The 23,723-nt window shown below is 32.7% G+C and overlaps 1 protein-coding gene across 10 annotated transcripts in view; it reads right to left on the bottom strand.

The window, feature by feature from the left end:
• Stacl (SH3 and cysteine-rich domain-containing protein) overlaps positions 1-23,723 on the bottom strand; it is a 242,260-nt gene that overhangs the window by 25,355 nt on the left and 193,182 nt on the right. For 8 of the 10 annotated variants that reach the window (XM_080169796.1, XM_080169939.1, XM_080170359.1 and 5 more), the window contains 4 exons: positions 22,487-22,543; positions 17,220-17,287; positions 16,709-16,793; positions 15,305-15,445 (listed from right to left, as the gene is read on the bottom strand). In XM_080169796.1, the coding sequence (XP_080025922.1) occupies positions 15,305-15,445; positions 16,709-16,793; positions 17,220-17,287; positions 22,487-22,543 (351 nt within the window). Of the gene's footprint in view, positions 1-4,803; positions 5,312-15,304; positions 15,446-16,708; positions 16,794-17,219; positions 17,288-22,486; positions 22,544-23,723 lie in introns of all 10 variants that reach the window. The other 2 variants (XM_080170150.1, XM_080170006.1) reach the window with 2 other exon arrangements.

Below are 23,723 nucleotides of genomic sequence, written 5' to 3'. Positions count from 1 at the left end.
CATTCTTGAATCTTAAGTTTATTAAAGTAGCGCAGCACCTATGTAATTAGGCTATATCCATACGTCATCCATGTCCCTATGAAACAACTTAAAAGTATTTTAATCTGAAAGGGGGCAATCAAGAGAAAATTATGTCAATTTTCTTGACATCCTTGGAACATAATGCAATTACTCTTCAAATAGAAAAAACTTTTTAACATAAAAAGAAATCTTTACAAATTGATTTAAGAAAAGTTCTGCTTTTGACTGCTAACTCTCTCTTTCTTTCCCTTTACAGTCCACACTTCCAAAAGTAATTTACTTCATCTCTCTCTCTCTCTCTCTCTTTCTCTCTCTCTCTCTCTCTCTCTCTCTCTCTCTCTCTCTCTCTCTCTCTCTCTCTCTCTCTCTCTCTCTCTCTCTCTCTCTCTCTCTCTATCTCTCTCTCTCTCTCCTTTTTAAATTATGGACCGATCCTGGGAGGGAGGGGACATTAGACATAATATTTTACTGAACCACAAAGTTTGTATACCTTTTTTCTTAATTTAATTCGCTTTTTGGGGACTTTATTATCAATTCTTGATTGTTGTTTACGAATAAGAATATCTCCTTCAAATCAAATAGTTTTGTGGACTATCCCTTTTAACAGATGGACAGACAGATAGACGGGCAGGTAGACAGATAGAATAACCTGGACTGAAAAGTAGAACTCACATGGAATTAAAATGAGATAGAATTGGATAATAATTGGGAGCATCTCTAATTTTTACATTGGTTCACATATACACTCCTGTTTTTAGAAACTAGCTGATGTGCTCTTAGCATCTAAAGGCTTTGTATTCGTAGGGGTAGAGAAAGAGGTGCAATTTATGCTTATTAAAGCATCATGTCTTTCTATAATACAAAGTAGAACGATGTCTGTCTGTCCGTCTGACCGTCTGTCCGTCTGACCGTCTGTCCGTCTGTCTGTCTGTCCCTTAAGATCTCGGTAACCACTGAACCGATCGGATTCTACTCTTCAGGGTATATACTTATTGGTCCTGTGGTGGTTTTAAGCTATTTTCTTGGGGGGTCGGACACCCCCAACCCCCAAAAAACAAAAAAATCCCCCCACCCAATTTTTTTTAGAGGCTAGGGGCGAAGCCGCTAGTTTATTTATAACTAACTTAAGATTGTTTTTTTTTTACATGAAACACTGTGTATTGGACTTATCAAATAAAAATAACATGTTTAATTGCTCACTCTATGTAGTTTTTTTATAGGATAAATTGAAAATAAATCAAGAGATGGCGGTTAATTTTCTGTGTTTTAATGTTCACCTTAGTGTGTTAAAAATAAATTTAAAAATAGAGTGGGTGTTCTGTACTTGCTAGTCACTTTAGGGAAAGCACCAACCATGATTTTATTTAAAGTGAAAAAAAAAGAATTTTATATGTTAACTCACAATTTTGTAAATTCTCAGAATTTAATTTTGTTCTTTTTTAACAGGAACTGTCCGAATTTCAAACAGAGGGTCTAACCAACAGATCTATAGTATCGATGTATATACAGACAACTACTTCCCTTTCTTTTTCAATGACCTTTTTGTCTGTTTGTAAATTATTATCTGTTACTTGTTGATTTCAATGACCCAATAGAAAGGTTGCACAAGGTTGATGCGATGGAGAGATACAGTTTTTTTACCCTTTCTCCCTCTAGTGTTTTACTCTTTTGTACATTTATGTATATTCCCAATTATAATAAACACAATTATTGAATTAGAATATTTGGCGGGAAAAGTACTGACAGTTTGTAACCAGCCAATCAAAATGTTAATCCAACGAATAACGTGTTGTTTATTAAATTAATTCATCAAAAGAAATAAATTTGTTAAAACTTTTTCTTAATTTTACTGTGGGATAAAAATGAATTAACTATAAAATCAATTGAGATAAGAATTGAATAGTGTATTGATTGAACAAGATTACTTTTTACTTGTTATTTCAATAGAAGCCGGAAACTGCTTTTTACTTGACTGAACTGTCTATCATTTTAATAACAAAGCTTTTCGATAATAATGTCGGTCCGTAATAATTAGCTTATATTATATCCAACTATACTTGATGATTCCTATAACAATAATCCCTTTTGGTGGCAACGCCTCTTAAGGGGCGTTTCGTCGTATTTTCACAGTAGCTTTTTCCTATTTGTAGCCATTGCAGGGCCTTACCCAACTTAACCTTGCTTAACTATAAAAACTAATGTGAAAATACGACTAAACACCCTTTAAACTTTGTTAAAGATTTTATGTTTTCGTTTGTGTATCTGATTTATTGATCTTCACTTTTCAAAATGTAGTTTCTACATAAAAATATTTATTTTTCCCTAATTCATAAATTTGGCGAATAAAGTGTTTTAAGACCTTAATTCAATTCTAAATTTTTATAAAATATATTTTTATGAAATGTGCATCAAACGTTTTAATTAAGTTAAAAGAACATGAATTAAGCCTGTACCGACTAAATCCTTTTAATAAAGTAACAGGATGTCTGTCTTTATGTTTGTATGTTTGTACCGAAGGATCTCGCTAACCGCTGAACCGATCGGGTTCTCCTCAACAGGTTAGTTTCGCATAGGTCCTGGGAAGGTTTATAACTATTTTGTGGGAGAGTACCACCACCCTCCCAAGAGAAATTACAAAAAATCGAGTTTGAGATAATAAAAAAAAACATTTAAATTGCCACTAGAGGCCTTTAGGGGCGTAGCCGCTAGTAAATAGATAAAGTAATAGTTTACTCCCTCACCCCCCCCCCCCCTTTATTTAGCAAACTTTAATTTTAGGCCCTTTTTTGGAGCGAGGCAACCTTACGATTCACTTTATCTGCCGTTTAAACTGTCCGTAACGCTTATAAGGATTTGGTATTTTATTGACTGCTTTTTAAGATAGATAGCTCAAAATTTTTATGATAATTTTCTGTATTACTGAGCATCCATTATATAACTGACTTTGTCCGACAAGCTTATTTTGTTTATTAAAGTTTTAATAGTTATTTCTTTCATCGTATTATAAACAGCTTTCCGCGGATATAGAATGTACAATTATGAGATTAAAACCAGTTTTTTTTAGCCCTGAGGTGCCGAGGTACATTTTTATATTCGTAGAAAGCTGGAGATAATACGATGCTTATGACATGGATGAAAACCAGTTCCTATCCACTGGATTCGAATGAATACGAGAAAACAAAACATCTGCTGTATAACTCACTTTGTCTGTTTGTCTTTCTTTTTTTTGTGTGTTTTTTAACATTACTTTTATCTATGATACAAAATACAATGATGTCTGTCTGAAGCTTAAAATCTAGGTAACCACTGAACCGATTGGATTCTACTCTTCATGGTATATATGTACCTATTGGTCCTGTGGTGGTTTTAAGTTATTTTCTTGGGGAGTGTAGACTAACCCCCCCCCCCCCCGAAATTTTTTTTTTTTTACTTTTTTCTTTTTAAATCTAAAATATAAAAAATGGGTTGATCAAACCTCTTGGGGAAAAAGCCCTTAGAGGCTAGGGGCCAAGCCGCTAGTCTAAATATAGTTCAAATGCAATGTAAGAAGTATTTTAATGATGTCAATATGAGTAAAAGATACATGGTTTAAATAGTAAAATACTAAAAATAAAAAGTATATGATATATTTAGTTTTGACTAATATGACATCATTCAAAATAAGAAATTAAATTTGAAATACCACATAATTTCTAACTTTCAAATTATACGATAAAAACGATTCCTAACATAAAATGAATTTTTAGGGAGTAACATAAAATGATGTACAATACACACCAATTATGAACAACAAAATTAGCCCTAATTTAGATTTAAATTATTGGCAAAACTATGAACTCTGTAGGATTGTCAATGTACTTTAAGAGTCAAAAGTTTTAGCCAACGAATGAGGTTTTTTGACGTTCTTGGTAGTACTAATAATTGATTTTATGACGAAGCCCAATTTGTACCACTTTTGATTCCTGTGACGTCTTATAAATGAGAAAGATAAGAGAAGAACTGGGAAAGAAAACCCCTAACAAAGAGATGGAGAATCCCTCATTTTTATTACGTCACAGGAGTCAAAAGTGGTACATATTGGACTTCGTCGATTTTATTATTGACTTTATATAAATTTGAATGGTGAAGAATATTGCTGAATATGTAAAAATAATATTTCTACCATTTTTTAGCTTTTTGATTGGTTCAGCATTTTTTGAAAATAAACTTTTACTTAAGTAAATGTACTTACGAGTTTACTTTATGATACCCAGGAATAAGACAATGGACGATAAATTGATATACATCCCCAAAGATAATAAAACCATTTACCTTCTGTATATTTAAATCATTGCATTGGTTGAAATACTTAGGAACAAATTAACTAAAAAAAGTATCCAACGAAATAGATAACTTGGTTATAAAACTTTGGGTACTAATATAATTTAGAATCTAATGTCCCCTCCCTTTGTGAGAAATCTAGATTATGAAATATTGAAGTCGACTTCAACCAAAAAGATTTTGTACAGAGCTATACAATATACATATGTCAATCAGAAACTTTTTGGCAAATACAGATAATTTTTAAATAAAAGAGTACATACTCAATAGTTTACTTTAAGTTCTCTAAAGCTTTTAAGGAGGTAATAAATTATAATATTTTATACTTTATTCTAAAAACAAAAGATTGTTAATCACAAAATCACAAGAAAATATTAGTTAAAAAAAAACAACAAATGTGGTAAAATCATCATTAAAATCAAAACAAAGGGTTGAATATAAAATCCAATTACACAAACTTACTTAGAAATATTGTTGTTTAGGATTTGTGTGGATATTTGTGGATAACTCCTCCCCCCGCGCATTTTTCTCTTGAATTATAGGGTAGCACCGCCGCCCCCCACATTCGCATCCCCGCCCAGCAAATTTGTGTAGGCATCAGTCTTGATCCTGCGGCCGCTTGTGTCCACCAGCTCGCCGCCATCATTATTCAGCATAAACCCAACCAGCCCGGCTATTCCATTACCCCCGTTTCCGCCGCCATAGCCGTTATTCGGCGACGGTCCCGTGTAGGTTGAATAAGAACCGCCCATTTTTCGGCGGCTATTGCGCTGCATGCCGTCCTCGCCCATTACCATTCCACCCGGGCTGACGGTACCACCCACCATATGTGGGCTGGTTGGCGTTAATTTGCCGCCGCCGCCGTGTGGATGGCCGAAATCATGATGGTCGGTGTGCATGGCGATCGGCGGGGAGCGGGCTATGGCGCCGCCACTAGGCTCTTGGCTGCCACGGCGAGTGTTTCTACCGCCTAATAGTTATAGGAATTATTAAAAATGTCTTCTCTGTAAGAAATTATATTACAAAAACTTTTTTATTTACGAACTAAGAAGGGATAATTATGTTACTCATAATTGGGGGTGTACTAAAATTTATCGTACTTTGTCTTTTCCCCTAAAATCCATAGGTTTTGTAAATGTTATTGTAGCGTTACCTATAGATACTTGAAATAACAATTTTGACTAAATATATAGAATTTTTATATTAGATGAATTACTATCATGTTTATCTAATTATCATTTATATTAAGTTGTTATATTATTATTAGTTAATTAGTTGTAAATAGTATTAGTATAATAATAGGATTGTTAGTAAATCACAACCAGGGAGAGGATGTGTTACTTGGGTATAAAATATTTTGAAGAAAATTAGTTTTTATTTAAATGCAATTTGCCTATTCTTGATTATAATCTATAATACAAATTAGAATGATGTCTGTTCGTCTGTCCGTCTGTTTGTCTGTCCCTTGAGATCTTGGTAACCACTAAACCGATCGGATTCTACTCTTCAAGGATTACACCTGATGGTCCTGTGGTGGTTTTATGCTAATTTCTTGGGGGGGGGGGGGTGGGACACCCCCAACCCCCCCCCCAAAAAAAAAAAAAAAAAATCCCCCCCAAATCCCGAAGCCGCTAGTATGAATATAGAATAAGTCGATTTATTGTCAGGAGAAAATTTGTCATCAATTTAGGTTGCTAATTTGGACATCATTTATTATAGGTCAGTTCGGTAATCCAGTAGGAAGGGAGTCGATGATACAAAGGTAGTGTATTTGGGGTCTCGATATTTTAGCCAGCTGTGATTATCACTTTGTTAGAGTACATGAAAATCTGGTGCAACATCCAACCTTATAATCTCCAGTCCTTATTGACATTTTTAAACGACCAATTATATTAGCTCCTGATATAGCTAGAGTGCTTAAAAATGTTTCTATATAGCTTCAAATTGGTACCAAATTTGGCCCCTCGCAGGCTAACAAAACTGGTTTTTAAACATATTTTTTTAAATTTTAATATCCATGGAAAGCTGTTTATATTACGATGCGATAAATATCTAATATTGTTTCCCAGTTTAATAACGAAGTTACGACTAAAAATAAGTAAAATTAAACTTTGCTTTCTTCACCCCTTTATCTAGCAACCTTTGTTTTAGGTCTTTTTTACTTAGATTTAGAATCTCTGGTAAAAATCAGCTTATACCAATAACGAAATTAATTAATTCGAAAAAAATCACGAAACCCATACGTGGTTTTCAGCTGTCGTTGGGGGTAAACACACCGTGAAATTGACGACCTCTACATTTGCCCCCCAAATATTATTTTAAATTTATTTCACTTGTTGGTTATACCTTATACCTGAGTAAAAATAATATCAATAAACTCATCAAGTTTTTTTTTTTACTTTTCTATAAAAAACAAAGATGAAAATGTAAAAAGGTCATTTCATTGTACAGTACATAATAATGTTCTCTGATTTTAACAAATATTTCTAAAATCAACTTTTAATTTAACTTTTGTATGCAGTATTTTAATGGTCATTTGCCTTTGTAATTTTAAAACATTTGTACATTCTTGATCTACTTTTTATATTTAAACGTAATAGATATTTACCGCATCGTATTAAAGACATCTTTTCGCGGATATTAAAATGACAAATTATAAGATTAAAACAAGTCAGCACCGAGGGGTCGAAGGACCAGTCTAACAAAACTGGTATTAATTTCATTATTTTTGTTTTAATATTCGTTGATGATTGTCTGTAATACGTTGCTATACATGACTTTTCAATATGGCTGAGAACAAGTTTTAATCAAGCGGATATTAATCGGTTTCGAAGCCATACTGGAAATACTATTTTGTAGCTTCGCTATTAATAATTATAAAGAAAATATTTATTAAGTATTTATATTAGTTTTAATGAAAAGAGATAATTATTTTCATTTCATAAAGTTGGAAATTAATAAAAACATTGCACATTGGGGCAAATCAACCAAAAAGGGGATTTAATTATTTAGTACCCTTAAAATTTCATTTTATACTTTTTTGTAGGTAATTTAACAACAAACAAATTTGCTTTAATGTTTTTTTCTGTCATTTGAAAGGAACATGGAGATAAAGGTCATTTTATGAAGGTAGATAGAGAATTACCAGATTAACCCCTCCCGAAAATAGCCCCCCCCTTACCCTATCCATCTATCTATCCATCAATCTATCCATCTATCTATCCATATATCTATCCATCTATCTATCCATCTATCTATCCATCTATCTATCCATCTATCTATCCATCTATCTATCCATCTATCTATCCATCTATCTATCCATCTATCTATCCATCTATCTATCCATCTATCTATCTATCCATCTATCTATCCATCTGTCTATCCATCTATATATCGATCCATCTATCTATCCATCAACTATTCATCTCTTTATCCATCAACTATCAATTTATCCATCCATCAATCTATCCCTCTATCTACCCATCCATCTATCTATCTGTCTATCCATTTACTTATCCATCTATCTATCCATATATCTATTCATCTACCTATTATTATGAAGGTAGATAGAAAATTACCAGATTAACCCCTCCCGAAAATAGTCCCCCCTTACCCTATCCATCTATCTTTCCATCTATCTATCCATCTATCTATCCATCAATCTATCCATCTATCTATCCATCTATCTATCCATCTGTCTATCATCTATCTATCCATCTATCTATCCATCTATCTATCCATCTATCTATCCATCTATCTATCCATCTATCTATCCATCTATCTATCCATCTATCTATCCATCTCTCTATCCATCTCTATATCCATCTATATATCGATCCATCTATCTATCCATCAACTATTCATCTCTTTATCCATCAACTATCAATTTATCCATCCATCAATCTATCCCTCTATCTATCCATCCATCTATCCATCTGTCTATCCATTTACTTATCCATCTATCTATCCATATATCTATTCATCTACCTATCCATCTATCTATCCATCTATCTATCCATCAACTATCTTGAATTTCGTGTTTAAAATGTCTAATTAGGGGTTTTGGTTATCAGAGCAATATGAGAATTTTTTAGTAGCGCAGCTACCCTATCACTAGCTTTTTGGGCCCTTTAAAGTGTAACTAGGTTAATTGTAGTCCGATTTTAGTGTTCAAAGTGTCAAATTTGGGGTCATGGAATTCATTTCAGTAGGAGGGGAGGGGATGGTGTAAATGGGGGTGGATGGGGATCCTTATTTTAGCAAGCTACAAGTTTCACTTTATTTTTATGTTTAATAAATCCATTATAAATGTGGGCATGATTACATAAATTTTTTTAACTAATATCTATATTTATAATGATATTATGATTCTTGTTTACTGTTTATATGTATACTAGCGGCTTCGCCCCTAGCCTCTAGGGGATTTGCCCCAAGAGGTAATTGAACAAGGATGACAACATCCATGAAAGAAGCGAAGCTCTGAAATGGAAGGACAAACGAACATTAACACTTGTGAAGTGTCAGAACTGAATATTAATGCATGTCTATACAAAATTGTAATTAAAACTGATTAAATACATGTTACTGTTTAAGTACATACTGACGTTTTTAGGACTTGATTATAGAGATGCTTCGCTTATAACAATAGACGTTATTAAAATAGGAATCAGTATTCAAAAAATCAGATGAATAGGATATTTTTAACATTCAAAACCATTATTTGTTGTCAAAAAAGTAAAAATCAGCTTGATATAAATGGATGTACGGACTTTCTGGTAACGATTATAGAGTTGCTGTGCTTTCTAAGTCGTACCTAACTGTTGTAGAAATCAGCATGAAAAGTTTGAGATCGATAGGACAATTCTAGCCTGTTTAAGTTAAGTAAAAAAGCTAACTGTACCAGACGTACGGACGGACCGACCCTAATTATAGAAATATGAAAAAATTGAGGGGGATTTTTATTTTTGAAAAAGATCTTTAAACAACCACAGGACCAGTAGATATATTCCCTGAAGAGTAGAATTCAATCAGTTTAGTGGTTAGCGAGATCTTAAGGGATGGGCGGACAGACAAACAGACATCAAGCTACTTTGTATTATATATTAACACCTAGGGATCTAAGGAACAAAACAATAACCGATTAATATGTACATCCCCAATATTGATACATATTTAATAAATACATATTTAATAAATTATATTACAAAATTATTTGTCTGTAGATGACAATTAGTGGTTGAAAAGTTTTGACACTCATCAACAACACTTAATGAACCAACCAATAAAAAATCAATTAAATTTCCTGAAGTTCTTATGCTAACGAATATAAAAACGTTATTATAAAACTTTGAAGTTTGGGGACTAGTGTAATTAACAGTCCCCTCCCTTTCTAAATAAAACTGCTGACTTTAAACATGAATACCCTCTAACTACATAATTTAAAAACAAAGCATTACCAATAGACAGACAGATAGACTACTTGCTAATTCAAATTTAGAATGATTATAAGAACCTCACGTTATTTGCATATTAACTTTACCTTTTCGCAGTGAGGTAGGGGACATTGGGCTGTTTATAACACTAGTCCCCAAAGTTTTACAGTTGTGTGTTTAAACGTTTTAACTACTAACTTTAATCTACAAAAGGGGTAATTTTGTGTATTATCATTGGGGATGTACAACAATTTATTGACCTTTGTCCCCTTTAGATCCCTGATATTTGTAATAATCTATAGAAACGATTATTTAGTTACATTAAAACATCAAACATAAAGAGGTTTAGATTTAGGTTTAGCCCCCCCCCCTCTCCTCCCCATCATTTTGGGCAATAGAACTTGAAAATATTTATTATTAACTTTAATTCTAAGTCAGAATAAATATTTCCTAATATGTCTATGTTTCTGTGTCTTTTATTTATTTGAATTATATCTTAAGTTTTTACTTTAAAAGCGCATTTAAACGCCTTTTCTTACAAGCTTTTCGTGAACCCACGTTCAGAAAACGGGCTAAAAACCCCTACGGGGGCGCGGGGGGGTAAATGAGACCAGTACAGGCGATTATGATATGTCTTTGGGTAATCAAATATCGTAATTTTAGTCGGTGGCAACCAGTGAAAACATGTTTCCTCATACTGTCTTCTTAAATGTTGATTAAAAACAAACAAATAAAAACTAAAATCTTGACTTCAACTAGAATTATTTAAGACTAATTTCTTCAATTTGTGTTTTTTTCTTTTATACTGTCAAAATATATGTAATGCATGACTCATCAGAAGTTATTTTGTCTAATTACGTTAATTCTAAGAGATTTTATAATACTTTTAAAATAGTTGGTGAAACACAAAAAGTATGCCTTTTTCTCTAAGAAAATTTTTGCATTTCTTGACTTCCATGCATTAGAATGCTTACTTAAAAAGCGTATTTTTACGATTCCTTTGAAATCTGATGTACATTGGGTATGATAATACTCATAGAATGTTTAAAACTTGATTTGGGGGTGGTGAATTGTTGCCCCTTGTTGCCCCTATGTGCATTGTAAAGAATAATTACAGTACAAATGATGATAAACAAAATTACCCCTTCTTTAGATAAATTTTAAAACATTTTTGCAGTCCTACTTTCAACCCAAATTAAATTAAAATTTTTGAGTCAACAATTAAGATATGTGGTACCAGTGTAATTTATAGTCCAATTTGTTATACAAAGTTTAAGGTTTTTTTTCTACGAAGCTTAAGATTACAAAAACTATTGAACTGATTGAGTTATCATATTAAGGGCAGCTTCCCTTAGGTCCATGGATGGTTTGAGTCTATTATAAGTTGTAAGCCTTTGGTTGGTTTTTGGCCATTATTCTGTCCACTACTTGAAAACGGGCACAGCCGCTAGAATTTTTATAATGTATCACTTATTTAAAATTTGATTAGATATGCAAATAACATTCATCTGCAAAACTACTAGGATGTTAAATTATCAATTAGCTGATTATTGCAATCTAGTGAAAAATAAGGATGACAACATCCATAAAAGCGAAGCACTGAAACGGTAGGACAAACTGACATTAACACTTTTATAGTTTCAGAACTGAATAATCAGAATATAAATGTATAAGAATCGGAGCAAAATTGTAAGTAAATTTTATGAAAAACTGCTTGATACAGGATAATGTTTATGGACATACTTACATTTTTAGGACTTGATTATAGAGTTGCTTCGCTTACAACATTATACTTTGTTGTCCCAGGAATCAGTATACCAAAAATCAGATCTATGGACGAACGGAAATTTGGTAATGATTATATAGTTGCTACGCTTTCTAAATCGTAACTAGCTACTACATGAATCACCATGCAAAGTTTGAAATCGATAGGCTAATTCTAACATGCCTAAATTAACGAAAAAAGCTATCCGTTAAAGACGTACGTACGGACGGACGGACCGACCCTTATTATAGAAAAGCTTCGCTTTTAAAAAGAGTTTTACATGGATCTTCAGGAATAACCCAATGGATAATAAATAAATTATATTCCAGATTTAAATCATTGCATTGGCTCAAATTTTTTAACCAACCAATAAAAATTTAGGAAAAGAATCTAAGGTTTTAAAACGAATAATATATTATGCTTTTAAAACTTTGGGTACCAGTCCAATATCCCATGGATATTCATTACACTAGTCCCCAAAGTTCTATGATAATGTTTTCTTATTTATTTGCTTAACAGCGTTGGGAACTTGGTTGGTTCATTAAGTGGAATGTTTAAATATTTTAACCACTAATTGTAATCTACAGAAGGGGTATTTTTGTGTATCATCATAGGGAAGGTACATTAATTTATCGGCCATTGTCTTATCCCTTTAGATCCCTGCCAATATCCACTTCTTCCGTGTATTTTAATAATTACTCTATTTATTTATTAATTTGAAAGTATGTTAATAAATGTGATGGAATAATGGATGTAGAATATAAGTGGATATAATGACAAGGAAAATATTGTGTGACCAATTTAACATGGAACTTGGTCAGTTCGTTCTTACAGTAGGAGTGGAGGGGATTGGGTAAAGGGGATGGATGCACTAAAATATCCGGATCTACTGCAGTTCACGGTAAAATATTGCTGGTAAGCAATATTTCCAAAAATCTATGCATTTTAAAGGCTGCTAGCTGGCAAAGGGCTGAACGTACAGATCATGCCTGCCACTGAATAAGCGACATAAGAAGGCCTACAAATAATCTAGAATAGCCATAAATCAATAATGCATTATTATCTCGCAGTGCAGATAAATGCGTGAAAAAGACCTATTTTATTGCTTTTTTTCCAGATTATTTGTAGGCCTTCTTATGCCGCTTAAAATGGTGTGCGGGTATGATCTGTACGTTCAGCCGTTTGGCAGCTAGCAACCTTTAAAATTCATAGATTTTTGGAAATATTGCTTACCAGCAGGGATAAGGGATAGGAAACCTGGCCATAAATTAGGTCTCGGCCTGGTTTTGAAAGGGATCATGCAACTTTTACCATTTGCCTAATTTAATGACCTTACTGGCGGACGGCTTATATTGGCTACCGCTCTAAACCAATAGTGTTCTGTGATTTGGTTATATGGCGGAGCCAATTGGTGATTGGTTGATACAAAACAAGCCCAAATCACAGATGGCGGAAATTTTAGAAGCAGACAATTATAGAAAAAATAATGATTTCGTCTGCTACGAAAAAATAAATATAAATGGTGTTAGATCACATTAGTTTAATTATTAAATCTGCTTAGAGTTAAACATTAAAAAAGGGCCACATAGAAAAAACAAAAATAACGGGATTATTTTTTTGGAAAGGAGGTAGCTACGAATTTTCATTTGGTAGTTTATAAATTAGATGTTGTATTTTGAATTTTAAAAATTTAGTACGTAATTGATACAACACCTTCACCCTAATTTTTGTACAATACAACACAGTACAGATATATCATTACATTATATCCAGTATAGTATCCAAAGAACTTGATATAATGTTACCCAAGTGCATATTTATTTATTTATTTTGAATTTTAATTAGCAATGAAATTTTCAAATAAAATTTTTACTCATTAATAAAAATGCAAATAATACAAACTAAAATCTGTCTGAGGGAAACCCAACGATAGCTTTCTGACAGTTCAAATTACCAAAGTAAAAGATAAAAAATTTTGGGAGAGAAAAAACTTCATTTTAACAAAAGCCATTAATATATAGGTTTATAAAAAGTTATGTTTTTTACTTTAAACTAGCTACCTGAATTTGATTCTATACTTTATCTACACACACACACACAGCTTTTTATATTATTATATAAATTAGATGTTGTATTTTGAATTTTAAAAATTTAGTACGTAATTGATACAACACCTTCACCCTAATTTTTGTACAATACAACACAGTACAGATATATCATTACATTATATCCAGTATAGTATCCAAAGAACTTGATATAATGTTACCCAAGTGCATATTTATTTATTTATTTTGAATTTTAATTAGCAATGAAATTTTCAAATAAAATTTTTACTCATTAATAAAAATGCAAATAATACAAACTAAAATCTGTCTGAGGGAAACCCAACGATAGCTTTCTGACAGTTCAAATTACCAAAGTAAAAGATAAAAAATTTTGGGAGAGAAAAAACTTCATTTTAACAAAAGCCATTAATATATAGGTTTATAAAAGTTATGTTTTTTACTTTAAACTAGCTACCTGAATTTGATTCTATACTTTATCTACACACACACACACAGCTTTTTCATTAGCATTTTATACGAACCACTGCGCTATCCCAAAACTGGTTTATTAGGCTAGAAATAGGCCTAGGCTTGAAATAGGCCTGAAATAATATTTTCCTACGATTCCCATCCCTTATCCCTGCTTACCAGCAATATTTTACCGTGATTCGCAGTAGATCCAAATATCCAAATAATAATATGTCGATTGTTATGGGTGTCTGGTAGAAAAATTATAATGCTTAATGTTAGATATGAGTTTTTTTTGGAGAAAAAACTTTTGCTAATTTTCTTGAATAATAGCGAAGGATAATTAAAAACAATTAGATAATTATAAATCGTTGACATTTTTTATTAAAGAGATTTATTGAAGTGGAGGTTTTATCTAGTAGGAAACTTTTAAGCTTGCTAGTTTTGTAAAATTAGATGGGTTATTTTTTATGTGATATTAGTTCAAACTGATAACTAAAATATGTTGAAAAAAATATGATTTAATCTACTGGAGGGGTAAACATGAAATAAGAAGCATTCCAGGATAGTTTTAAACCGATTAATATCCGCTGGATTAGAAACGGTTCTAAGCCATACTGAAAAAGCATGTACAGCATTGTTTTACATAATATCAACGAATATTACGATAAAAATCATGAAATTAATACCAGTTTTATTAGCCCAGGACTTCTTTCTAAGAAAACTGGTTTTAATCTTATTACTTTTCATATTATATAATATCCGCGGAAAACTGTCTATAATACGATGCAATAAATAACAACTATAGGGTTATTAAACAATCAATCAATAACTAATCTAAACAGTGAATTGCAGGACTAGGGTATATCTAATGAAAAAGGAGATTTTACACTAAAAAAGAAAACTAAAATGCCTCTAACAATCAATTGAAATAGAACCGTATATTATATTAAAAGAATAACAATAAATGAACGTTATTTATAGTTCCTATAAAAAAGGGGGAATATTTAAAAACTTTTGGCCGAAGTATCTCGAATGATATCTTATTATAAGAATAGATTATATTAATATTCGGGATACTTTGATTCAATGTTTTTTTTTAAAATTTATCTCCCTTTTTAGGGCGCTATTAATACCTTCCAATGGATGTAAAAAAAGTTAGAGGCAATGTAGTTTTTCCTTTCTGTTTTTATAACTACGAAACATGTGGTTAAAATAAAGGGGTCGAAAATTTACCAAATAAATAAATGCACCTGAGTTATAGGTAGTCCTAGAGCTGGTTAGCAGCTGGTTGTGTGAGCGGCCGCGCAGCAGTAGCTTGTCCTGTCTAGCCGCGGGGGTCAGCCTCTCAGAGGAGTCGCTCCGCCCACCCTCAAGCAGGCCTCCTACACCCCCTGGAGACACAGGGAAAGTGCCACATTTAGTTGTGTGGTTTTTATTGTTTTTATATGTAATGGCTGCGCTAGCTTGGAATAATTATTTACTTTTAAGAAAAAATTTTATCATGTGTATAATAATAAGAAATTGGGGACCAGGATTCTGGCAATTAATGGTTTTATGCCATTTCAATAAAAAATCAAAACCATATTTGTTTTTACTTTTTTTTCAGGTTTTACCAATGTTTTTTAAGAGATAAGGCAATGGCTTTTAAAAGATGTGCATCCCCAATGATATTAAAAACAAATATCCTTTTGTAGATTGACTTTTGTTATGGAACTATTTAACAATACTAAATAAGAGTTTTTTTTAGTTATAAAATTTTGGGTACTCGTGTAATTTACAGTCCAATATCCCCTCCCTCCGTAAGTTACCCCAAATGGATACTCATTTTCTTTTTTTTCTTTTTTTTTGGGGGGGGAGGGGGGGAGGAAAAATTGCTGAATCGCAGTCCCTTTATAAAAAGTTCTTTGAGAGAAAAATATTTTATTTTCAAGGCAAAGCTTCAATATAATCAAATGCATTCCAAGCTAGGCAAACATCATTTCATCATGCGAGCATAACAGTTTCTATTATTTAGTTAATATCATAGCACTAATTAGTAGTTAATTGTTAATTAGTTATTAAGTAAAAATAACATTAATCAATAAAAAAGCCTTTAAAGAATCAATTGCTACTAAGTTTAAAATTTAAATGCACAGATAAAAATGATAGTAATTATAAAGATGTATGCTTCTAAATCTAGTTTTTTGTTTATGATAATAAAAAAATATTTTTAAAATGTTTACTAAAGAACAAGGTCTACCCCACAAACTTTTGTCAATTTTTTAAAAGGGATAGTTTCATGAAGCATATTGATTCTATACAAGCTCTAATTCTTATCCAAAATGTTAAAAATTATTTATAATATATATGGTCTAAATCAATATAATGGAGGAAAAAATATGATTATTTTTTAATTGAATTTCCTATCCTAAACCTTCCCTAATAAAAACTTATTTCAATTTGATAACTCATGTACATTATGTGTCAATATATTGTTATATAATTGCAACTTTGATAAACAGAAAAAAAAATATATTTTTTTAATTTGGTAAATTTGTTAAATTGTAAAAACTCTTCATATATACATCATGAAACTATCCCTTTAAGTTTGTGGCGTAGCACCTTGTCCCTAGAATAAAACTAAATCTGACTAATTATAAACATGGATTACTTACTTTCATTCTCTTCGGTTCTTGAGTCAAATTCAGAGGCGGATTTTTGTCGGCGGAGTAGCTTACTCTTCGGCTGACATTTGATCACCTATTAAATGTATCAAGTATAGGTGTATAACCCAGACGACCACCTGGATCAAGCGTTAAGGACCTTTTCGTCTGCTAACAAATTGCTTCTACTTACTTGGCTATGTAAATATAAACATAAAAAAAACATTTATTCACTGACAAATTACGCCCTTCCTTACAAAGCAGTGCATAAAATAATTTCCAACCCTATTGGCTGATATTCAAAGACCCAATTTCAAATTGGGTACAGGTTGATCGGGGTGGGGATGTACAGTTATTTAACCCCTTTCCTCTCTATTGTTTTACTTTAATGTTCACCTTAAAACATAGTTAGAAAGATAAATAGTTAGTAATATAGATAAATGTAAAGATATGTAGATACTTAGAGGAACCGACCTTAGAAAGGAAAAAAATGTAAAAATTACAAAAAAAAACAATAGCTTACCTTGTCTTGACAGTCAGGATGTACGTTCATACGACACATCTTACACTTTAGCCCCTGTCTGCTATGTCCTATAATAATAATAATAATTGTTCATACAACACATCTTACACTTTAGCCCCTGTCTGCTATGTCCTATAATAATAATAATAATTGTTCATACGACACATCTTACACTTTAGCCCCTGTCTGCTATGTCCTATAATAATAATAATAATTGTTCATACAACACATCTTACACTTTAGCCCCTGTCTGCTATGTCCTATAATAATAATAATAATGATTGTTCATACAACACATCTTACACTTTAGCCCCTGTCTGCTATGTCCTATAATAATAATAATAATTGTTCATACAACACATCTTACACTTTAGCCCCTGTCTGCTATGTCCTATAATAATAATAATAATTGTTCATACGACACATCTTACACTTTAGCCCCTGTCTGCTATGTCCTATAATAATAATAATTGTTCATACGACACATCTTACACTTTAGCCCCTGTCTGCTATGTCCTATAATAATAATAATAATTGTTCATACAATACATCTTACACTTTAGCCCCTGTCTGCTATGTCCTATAATAATAATAATAATTGTTCATATGACACATCTTACACTTTAGCCCCTGTCTGCTATGTCCTATAATAATAATAATAATTGTTCATACGACACATCTTACACTTTAGCCCCTGTCTGCTATGTCCTATAATAATAATAATAATAATTGTTCATACAACACATCTTACACTTTAGCCCCTGTCTGCTATGTCCTATAATAATAATGATAATTGTTCATACAACACATCTTACACTTTAGCCCCTGTCTGCTATGTCCTATAATAATAATAATAATAATTGTTCATACGATACATCTTACACTTTAGCCCCTGTCTGCTATGTCCTATAATAATAATAATAATTGTTCATACAACACATCTTACACTTTAGCCCCTGTCTGCTATGTCCTAGAATGATAAAAGACAATTATATATATATTTTTTTTAAAGATATGATTTGTTTTCAAAGCGGTTTAGTTATGATAAATATTTATTACAAATCATTTACAGATATTATAAATCACATCTTACATATATCTTTACTAATGTGTTATCTACGATTATGAGGCATTCCATAAACCAGAGGTGTATTAAAGAAAATTACCCTTTATGTAACAAAAAAAAACTGTGGAAATGTTAAGACACTGCTAATCTTAACACCCCAATTAAAATAAAACACATGACCCCAAATGACTTTTATGGAATGAAAGAACGTTTTTAATTATAAACTTTGAGAAACCAATATTTTTTACAGTCCAATGTCCACTCCCTAACTTATTTTCAGTGTTTTGTACTAATGATATTTGGCCTCTAGACCTTATTATATGAAGAAGGAGTGACTTTTTTTCTAGGTTGAGTGTTTGATTAATTATTTTATTCATGTACACAGCAAAGTATAGGTATTATGAAAATCATTTAATAGATTAAAGGATTTAGTAATTGTTATCAACAAAATTAGCCCTTTTGTAGATTTTAATCATTAGTTCTAACGTTTGCTTAATAAACCAAACAATCAAAATTAAATAAAAGTCCCCAAATACAAATCAAGGCTCTACTGCAGTTTACGGTGAAATATTGATGGTAACGAATATTGCCAAAAATCTATGAATTTTAAAGGCTGCTAGCTGCCAAACGGCTGAACGTACACATCATACCCGCACACAATTTTAAGCGGTATAAGAAGGCCTAAAAAAAATAAGCTAGAATAGCCAAGATCAAATGATGCACAAGGAAAGCTTCACTGAAGAAAAAACGCGTAAAATAGGCCTTTTTTGCGAATTTCTCTGCATTGCGAGATAATTAAGCATTATTGATATATGACAATTCCAGATTATTTGTAGGCCTTCTTATGCCGCTTAAAACAGTGTGCGGGGATGATCTGTACATTCAGCCTTTTGGCAGCTAGCAGCCTTTAAAATTCATAGATTTTTAGCAATATTCGTCACCAGCAATATTTTACTGTGAACTGCAGTAGATTCCAAATCAATTATCTCATACGCGCGAGGGTGCTGTACATGACACTTTAACGTCAGGTCCAACAACCCAGGATAACTAAGGGCAGCCAAATGTCTCCTTTTCTGTCCAAACACACGGGGTATAAGGTTAATTTACTCCCAAGAGACAACCAAATCTTTGATTGCACGAGTGGAACCTAGTAAAAGTGTCTGACTCTGATTATGACGTAAAAAATAGCCAATGAGAGGCCACTATAAATTTTACTATTGGTCAATTACAGTGTATACTGGCCATTCATTGGCTAATTTTTTTAACGTCGTAATCAGAGTCAGACACTTTTACTAGGTTCCACGATTGAAAACTTTAAGGACCATTACAACTTTCATTCCAAAGTTCCCTCCCTTCCCTGACTACAACTTATCATTTGTTTATTCTCTTGAGAAATGACAAAACCACACTTTTTATAATCTGTCTGGTTATTACAGGCATATAAAGGGATAAGACAATGGATGATATATAGATTTCTCGTATTCATTCGAATCCGGTGGATAGAAACCGGTTCTCATCCATACGAAAAAAACTATGTCTAGCATTGTATTATATCCAACTTTCTACGAATATAAAAATGCACAATCATAAGATTAAAACCAGTTTTTTTAGCCGGTGCCTTCGGTAACTCGGGTCTAAAAAACTGGTTTTAATCTTATAATTGTACATTCTGACAAACCCCAAACTGTCCAGATTTGAGCAAAACGATTCCAGTTACGACATATACGTTTCGGGAAAGAAAAAGGGAAGGGGAGAAGAAAATCTCTTCAAAAGAGATGTGAGAAAAGGGAAGAGATTTTCTTCCCCCCTTCCCTTTTTATTACAGTTTGGGGTTTGTCGTACATTCTATATCCGCGGAAAGCTGTTTATAATACGATGCGAAAAATGACTATTACTCCTCCTGGAGATTAAAATTAATAGTCGAATAATAGTTTGAACTTTACTTTCTTTGGAACCAATTTATCAAAAATAAATAAAAGTAACCAATATATTTTTGCACTAGCGAATAAGATAAAGTGGTCTTCTTCAGAGGTGGATCCTTAACCCTTACAGATCGGGGGGGGGGGGGCTCCAAGAGCCCCCCTCTCTAGTTTTTTCAATCTCATTTTTTTTGTAGGTAAGATGGAGTGCTGTGACTTCATGACTTTTTAAGTTTAGTAATTATACGTCGGCAAGAGTTGATTTTATTAGGATATCTGGTCTGTGTCGGTCGTGGTGTCCGGTCAAAGTCGGTTGGGTAGCACCAAAATTAGAAAAAAAATTCTAAATAAATCTTAATTTCTACATTATGACTTTTGTGTATAAGGAGAAACCTAATTTTTTTTTGGTGAATACTTAGATATCAATGACCTTCTGAGAAAAGTTGTGTTATGACCGTTTGACCGCTCCCTGACCGACTTTATGACCGATTTTTGTCCGGCTTTTACTACAGACATATATCATGAATATCGTGGCTTCTATTACAGCTAGAGACCTATAATTTTTTTGGTAAATCCTTGAGCAACATCAAACTGATAAAAATATTAATTGGCGCCGCCAACCGCCGTTTTACCGCCGTAACCGCCGAAAATGGCGGTTTCCGTTATTTGCCGTTTTTCGGCGATGATCAGAAAAAGTAATTTTTTTTTTTGAAAAATAAAATACACATGAACCACCAGAAAAAAATTTTACGTCTTTATCTGTAACAGGAGCCGAGATAGAGGGGGGGGGGCTCTTGGAGCCCCCCCCCCCCCCCCCCCCCGATCTATTAAGGTGGGAATTGGGGCCCGAGCTGTAAGGGTTAAACAAAATTTGCCCCACTAATCGCTTAGTGAGGCAAAAATTTTTTTTGAAAAATCCTCCAAAATCACATAAAAAATCTGCAAAAATTAAATAAAATCTTATGTTAATAACCCTTCTATGATTTTTATTTTTTTTGTAGATTTTTGATGTGACTTTGGAGGATTTTTCACGTAAACAATTTTGCCTCACTAAACGATTAGTGGGGCAAGTTATTTTTAAGAATCCACCTCAGTTCTCGGTACTATTATATATAGGACAAACAGAAGGATAGACAGAATTTAAAATTGTTTTTGCTCTTTTGTAGTAACTTGGATGTGCTAATATTCTCGACGCTATTAGCTCATATTCAAATACCCAATTAACCCTTAACAGTCGGGCCCCTTGCCGCACCTTAATCGGTCGGGGGGGGGGGGGGAGCCCTATTATCTCAGTTCCTATTAGAGCTAGAGGGCTAAATTTTTTTGTGCAAGTCTTCTTTTTGATAATGAATTTACGACCTTAAGTAAGTCAAAGTCTTTACCTGGATGACCCTGCCAGGTTTGCTGGCATCCTGTGCCTGCCAGTATGGAGATATTAAAAAAATTCCAACTCTTAGTTATGTGTCATACCCATATTTTAAAAGTCACGCATTTTTGGCTCTTTATCTTTCACACACAGAAAATGAGATAGAAAAAACCTGAGGAGGGGCGTTCAACGCCCCCCCCCCCCCCCCCGACCGTTAAGAGTTAAAAGAGGGCACAGGGTCTCCCCACCCCGTGAACATAAAGTTATTTAACCCCTTGCCCTCTATTATCTTACTTTAATATCACAATGACTATATATAAGTTTTTGCGCAAATATAAGAAATGAATACTAAAATATTAAAAATTCTAATCCCCCAAATAATATTTCCATTCTTTGATATTTACGTTTGTAACTATTGTATGAAAAAAATTAATCCTTAGGTCTGGGAAAATATATTATAACAAGAATGACAAGGATCGTATTAAGGAATCATCATGCAAAGTTTGAAATCGATAGGACACTTCTAACATGTTTAAATTAACGAAAAGAGCTTACCGTTACGGACGTATGCCCCGACCCTAATTATAGAAAAGCTTCGCTTTTAATATACTATTTATGTCTTTTGTTTTATAAACAAAGATGACAACATACATAAGTAGCTTTAAAAAATCATTAATAGAAATACGGATTTAAAATTTGTTATAATCAAGAATAGATGATGTTTCCAAACGTTTCAACCACTAATTGTGATCTACAGAAAGGGTAAATTTATGCATCACCATAGGTAATTGACACAAATTTATCAGCTATTGTCTTATCCTTTCAGATGCTAATCTTGTGTACTTATTATTAGACGAACCGACGTTAATACCATCTAATTATAGAAGAGCTTCGCTCCTTTTGCAATAATCCTTACCTCTTAGAATCTGGGAGCAGACGTCACAAGGGGTTATCTTCTTATATGTATATTCCTACAGTTTTTATTCATTTCATATTTAGAAAGATAGATAGACAGACAGATAGACATATGGATAGTTAGTTAGATAGATAGATAGATTGTATAGTCACAAGGAGTTATCTTCTTATATGTATATTCCTATAGTTTTTATTCATTTCATATTTAGAAAGATAGATAGACATATGAATAGTTAGATAGATAGATTGTATAGTCACAAGGAGTTATCTTCTTATATGTATATTCCTACAGTTTTTATTCATTTCATATTTAGAAAGATAGATAGACATATGGACATACATTTTGATGGATATATAGATAGACAGACATATGGACATACAGTTTGATGGATATATAGATAGACAGACAGATAGATAGATAGATGGATAGATTACAGGGGCGTCCAAGCTTTTTTATTTGGGGGGGGTAAAATTTTTTTAAGGGGGGGGTAAAATTTTTAAAGGGGGGATAATTACCCCCCCTGAAATCTGTTGGCAGGGGTAAATTTTGTTTACCCCCGGGGTAAAATTTTTTGGGGGGGTAATTTGATAGTTTATTAATATTTAGTAGTAAAAATGCGCGCAAAATTTTTTTTTTGTTACGGAATATTTATTTTTTTTGGGGGGGGGGTAAATACCCCCTCCTAAATGGTTGAGGGTGCCAACGGCACCCCCAAGGTAGAGGTATATTTTAAATGGCAGGGGAAATGAAACATATTTTGGGGGTGCCGTTTGAGGAGGGGAGGGTAATCGCTTCTTTACCCCCCCCCTTCCTTGGACGTCTATGATAGTTTATATAGTCACAAGATAGATAGATAAACAGATAGACAGTCAGTCAAGCCATTTCTGACTTCAACAAAGCGTTTAAAAAATATCATTATACTAAAATATCCTTTGATATACAACTTTTAGACTTAACGACTTCAAATATAAAAAAAAAAATATGTGTTAAAACTTAGCGGGACAAGGTGTCTCAAAAATCAGCCATTTGACGTCATAAAAATGAGGGATTATACATCTCATTTTTAAAGGTTTTCTTTCCCACTTTTTCTCTCATCTCCCTCATTTTTATGACGTAACATGGCTCATTTTTGTGACACTTTGTCCCATTACGTTAAAACAAAGAAAAAAGTGAAATTACACATTTATTACATGATTCTGAACGACAAAAATATATGTACTATGTGTATAATTTTTTG

Source organism: Acartia tonsa, chromosome 1 (genome assembly GCF_053477335.1).
Source record: "Acartia tonsa isolate MP-2025a chromosome 1, ASM5347733v1, whole genome shotgun sequence".
NCBI lineage: Eukaryota > Metazoa > Arthropoda > Copepoda > Calanoida > Acartiidae > Acartia > Acartia tonsa.
Note: the sequence above shows the minus strand (reverse complement) of the source record. Positions and strands in the feature narration are given on the sequence as shown.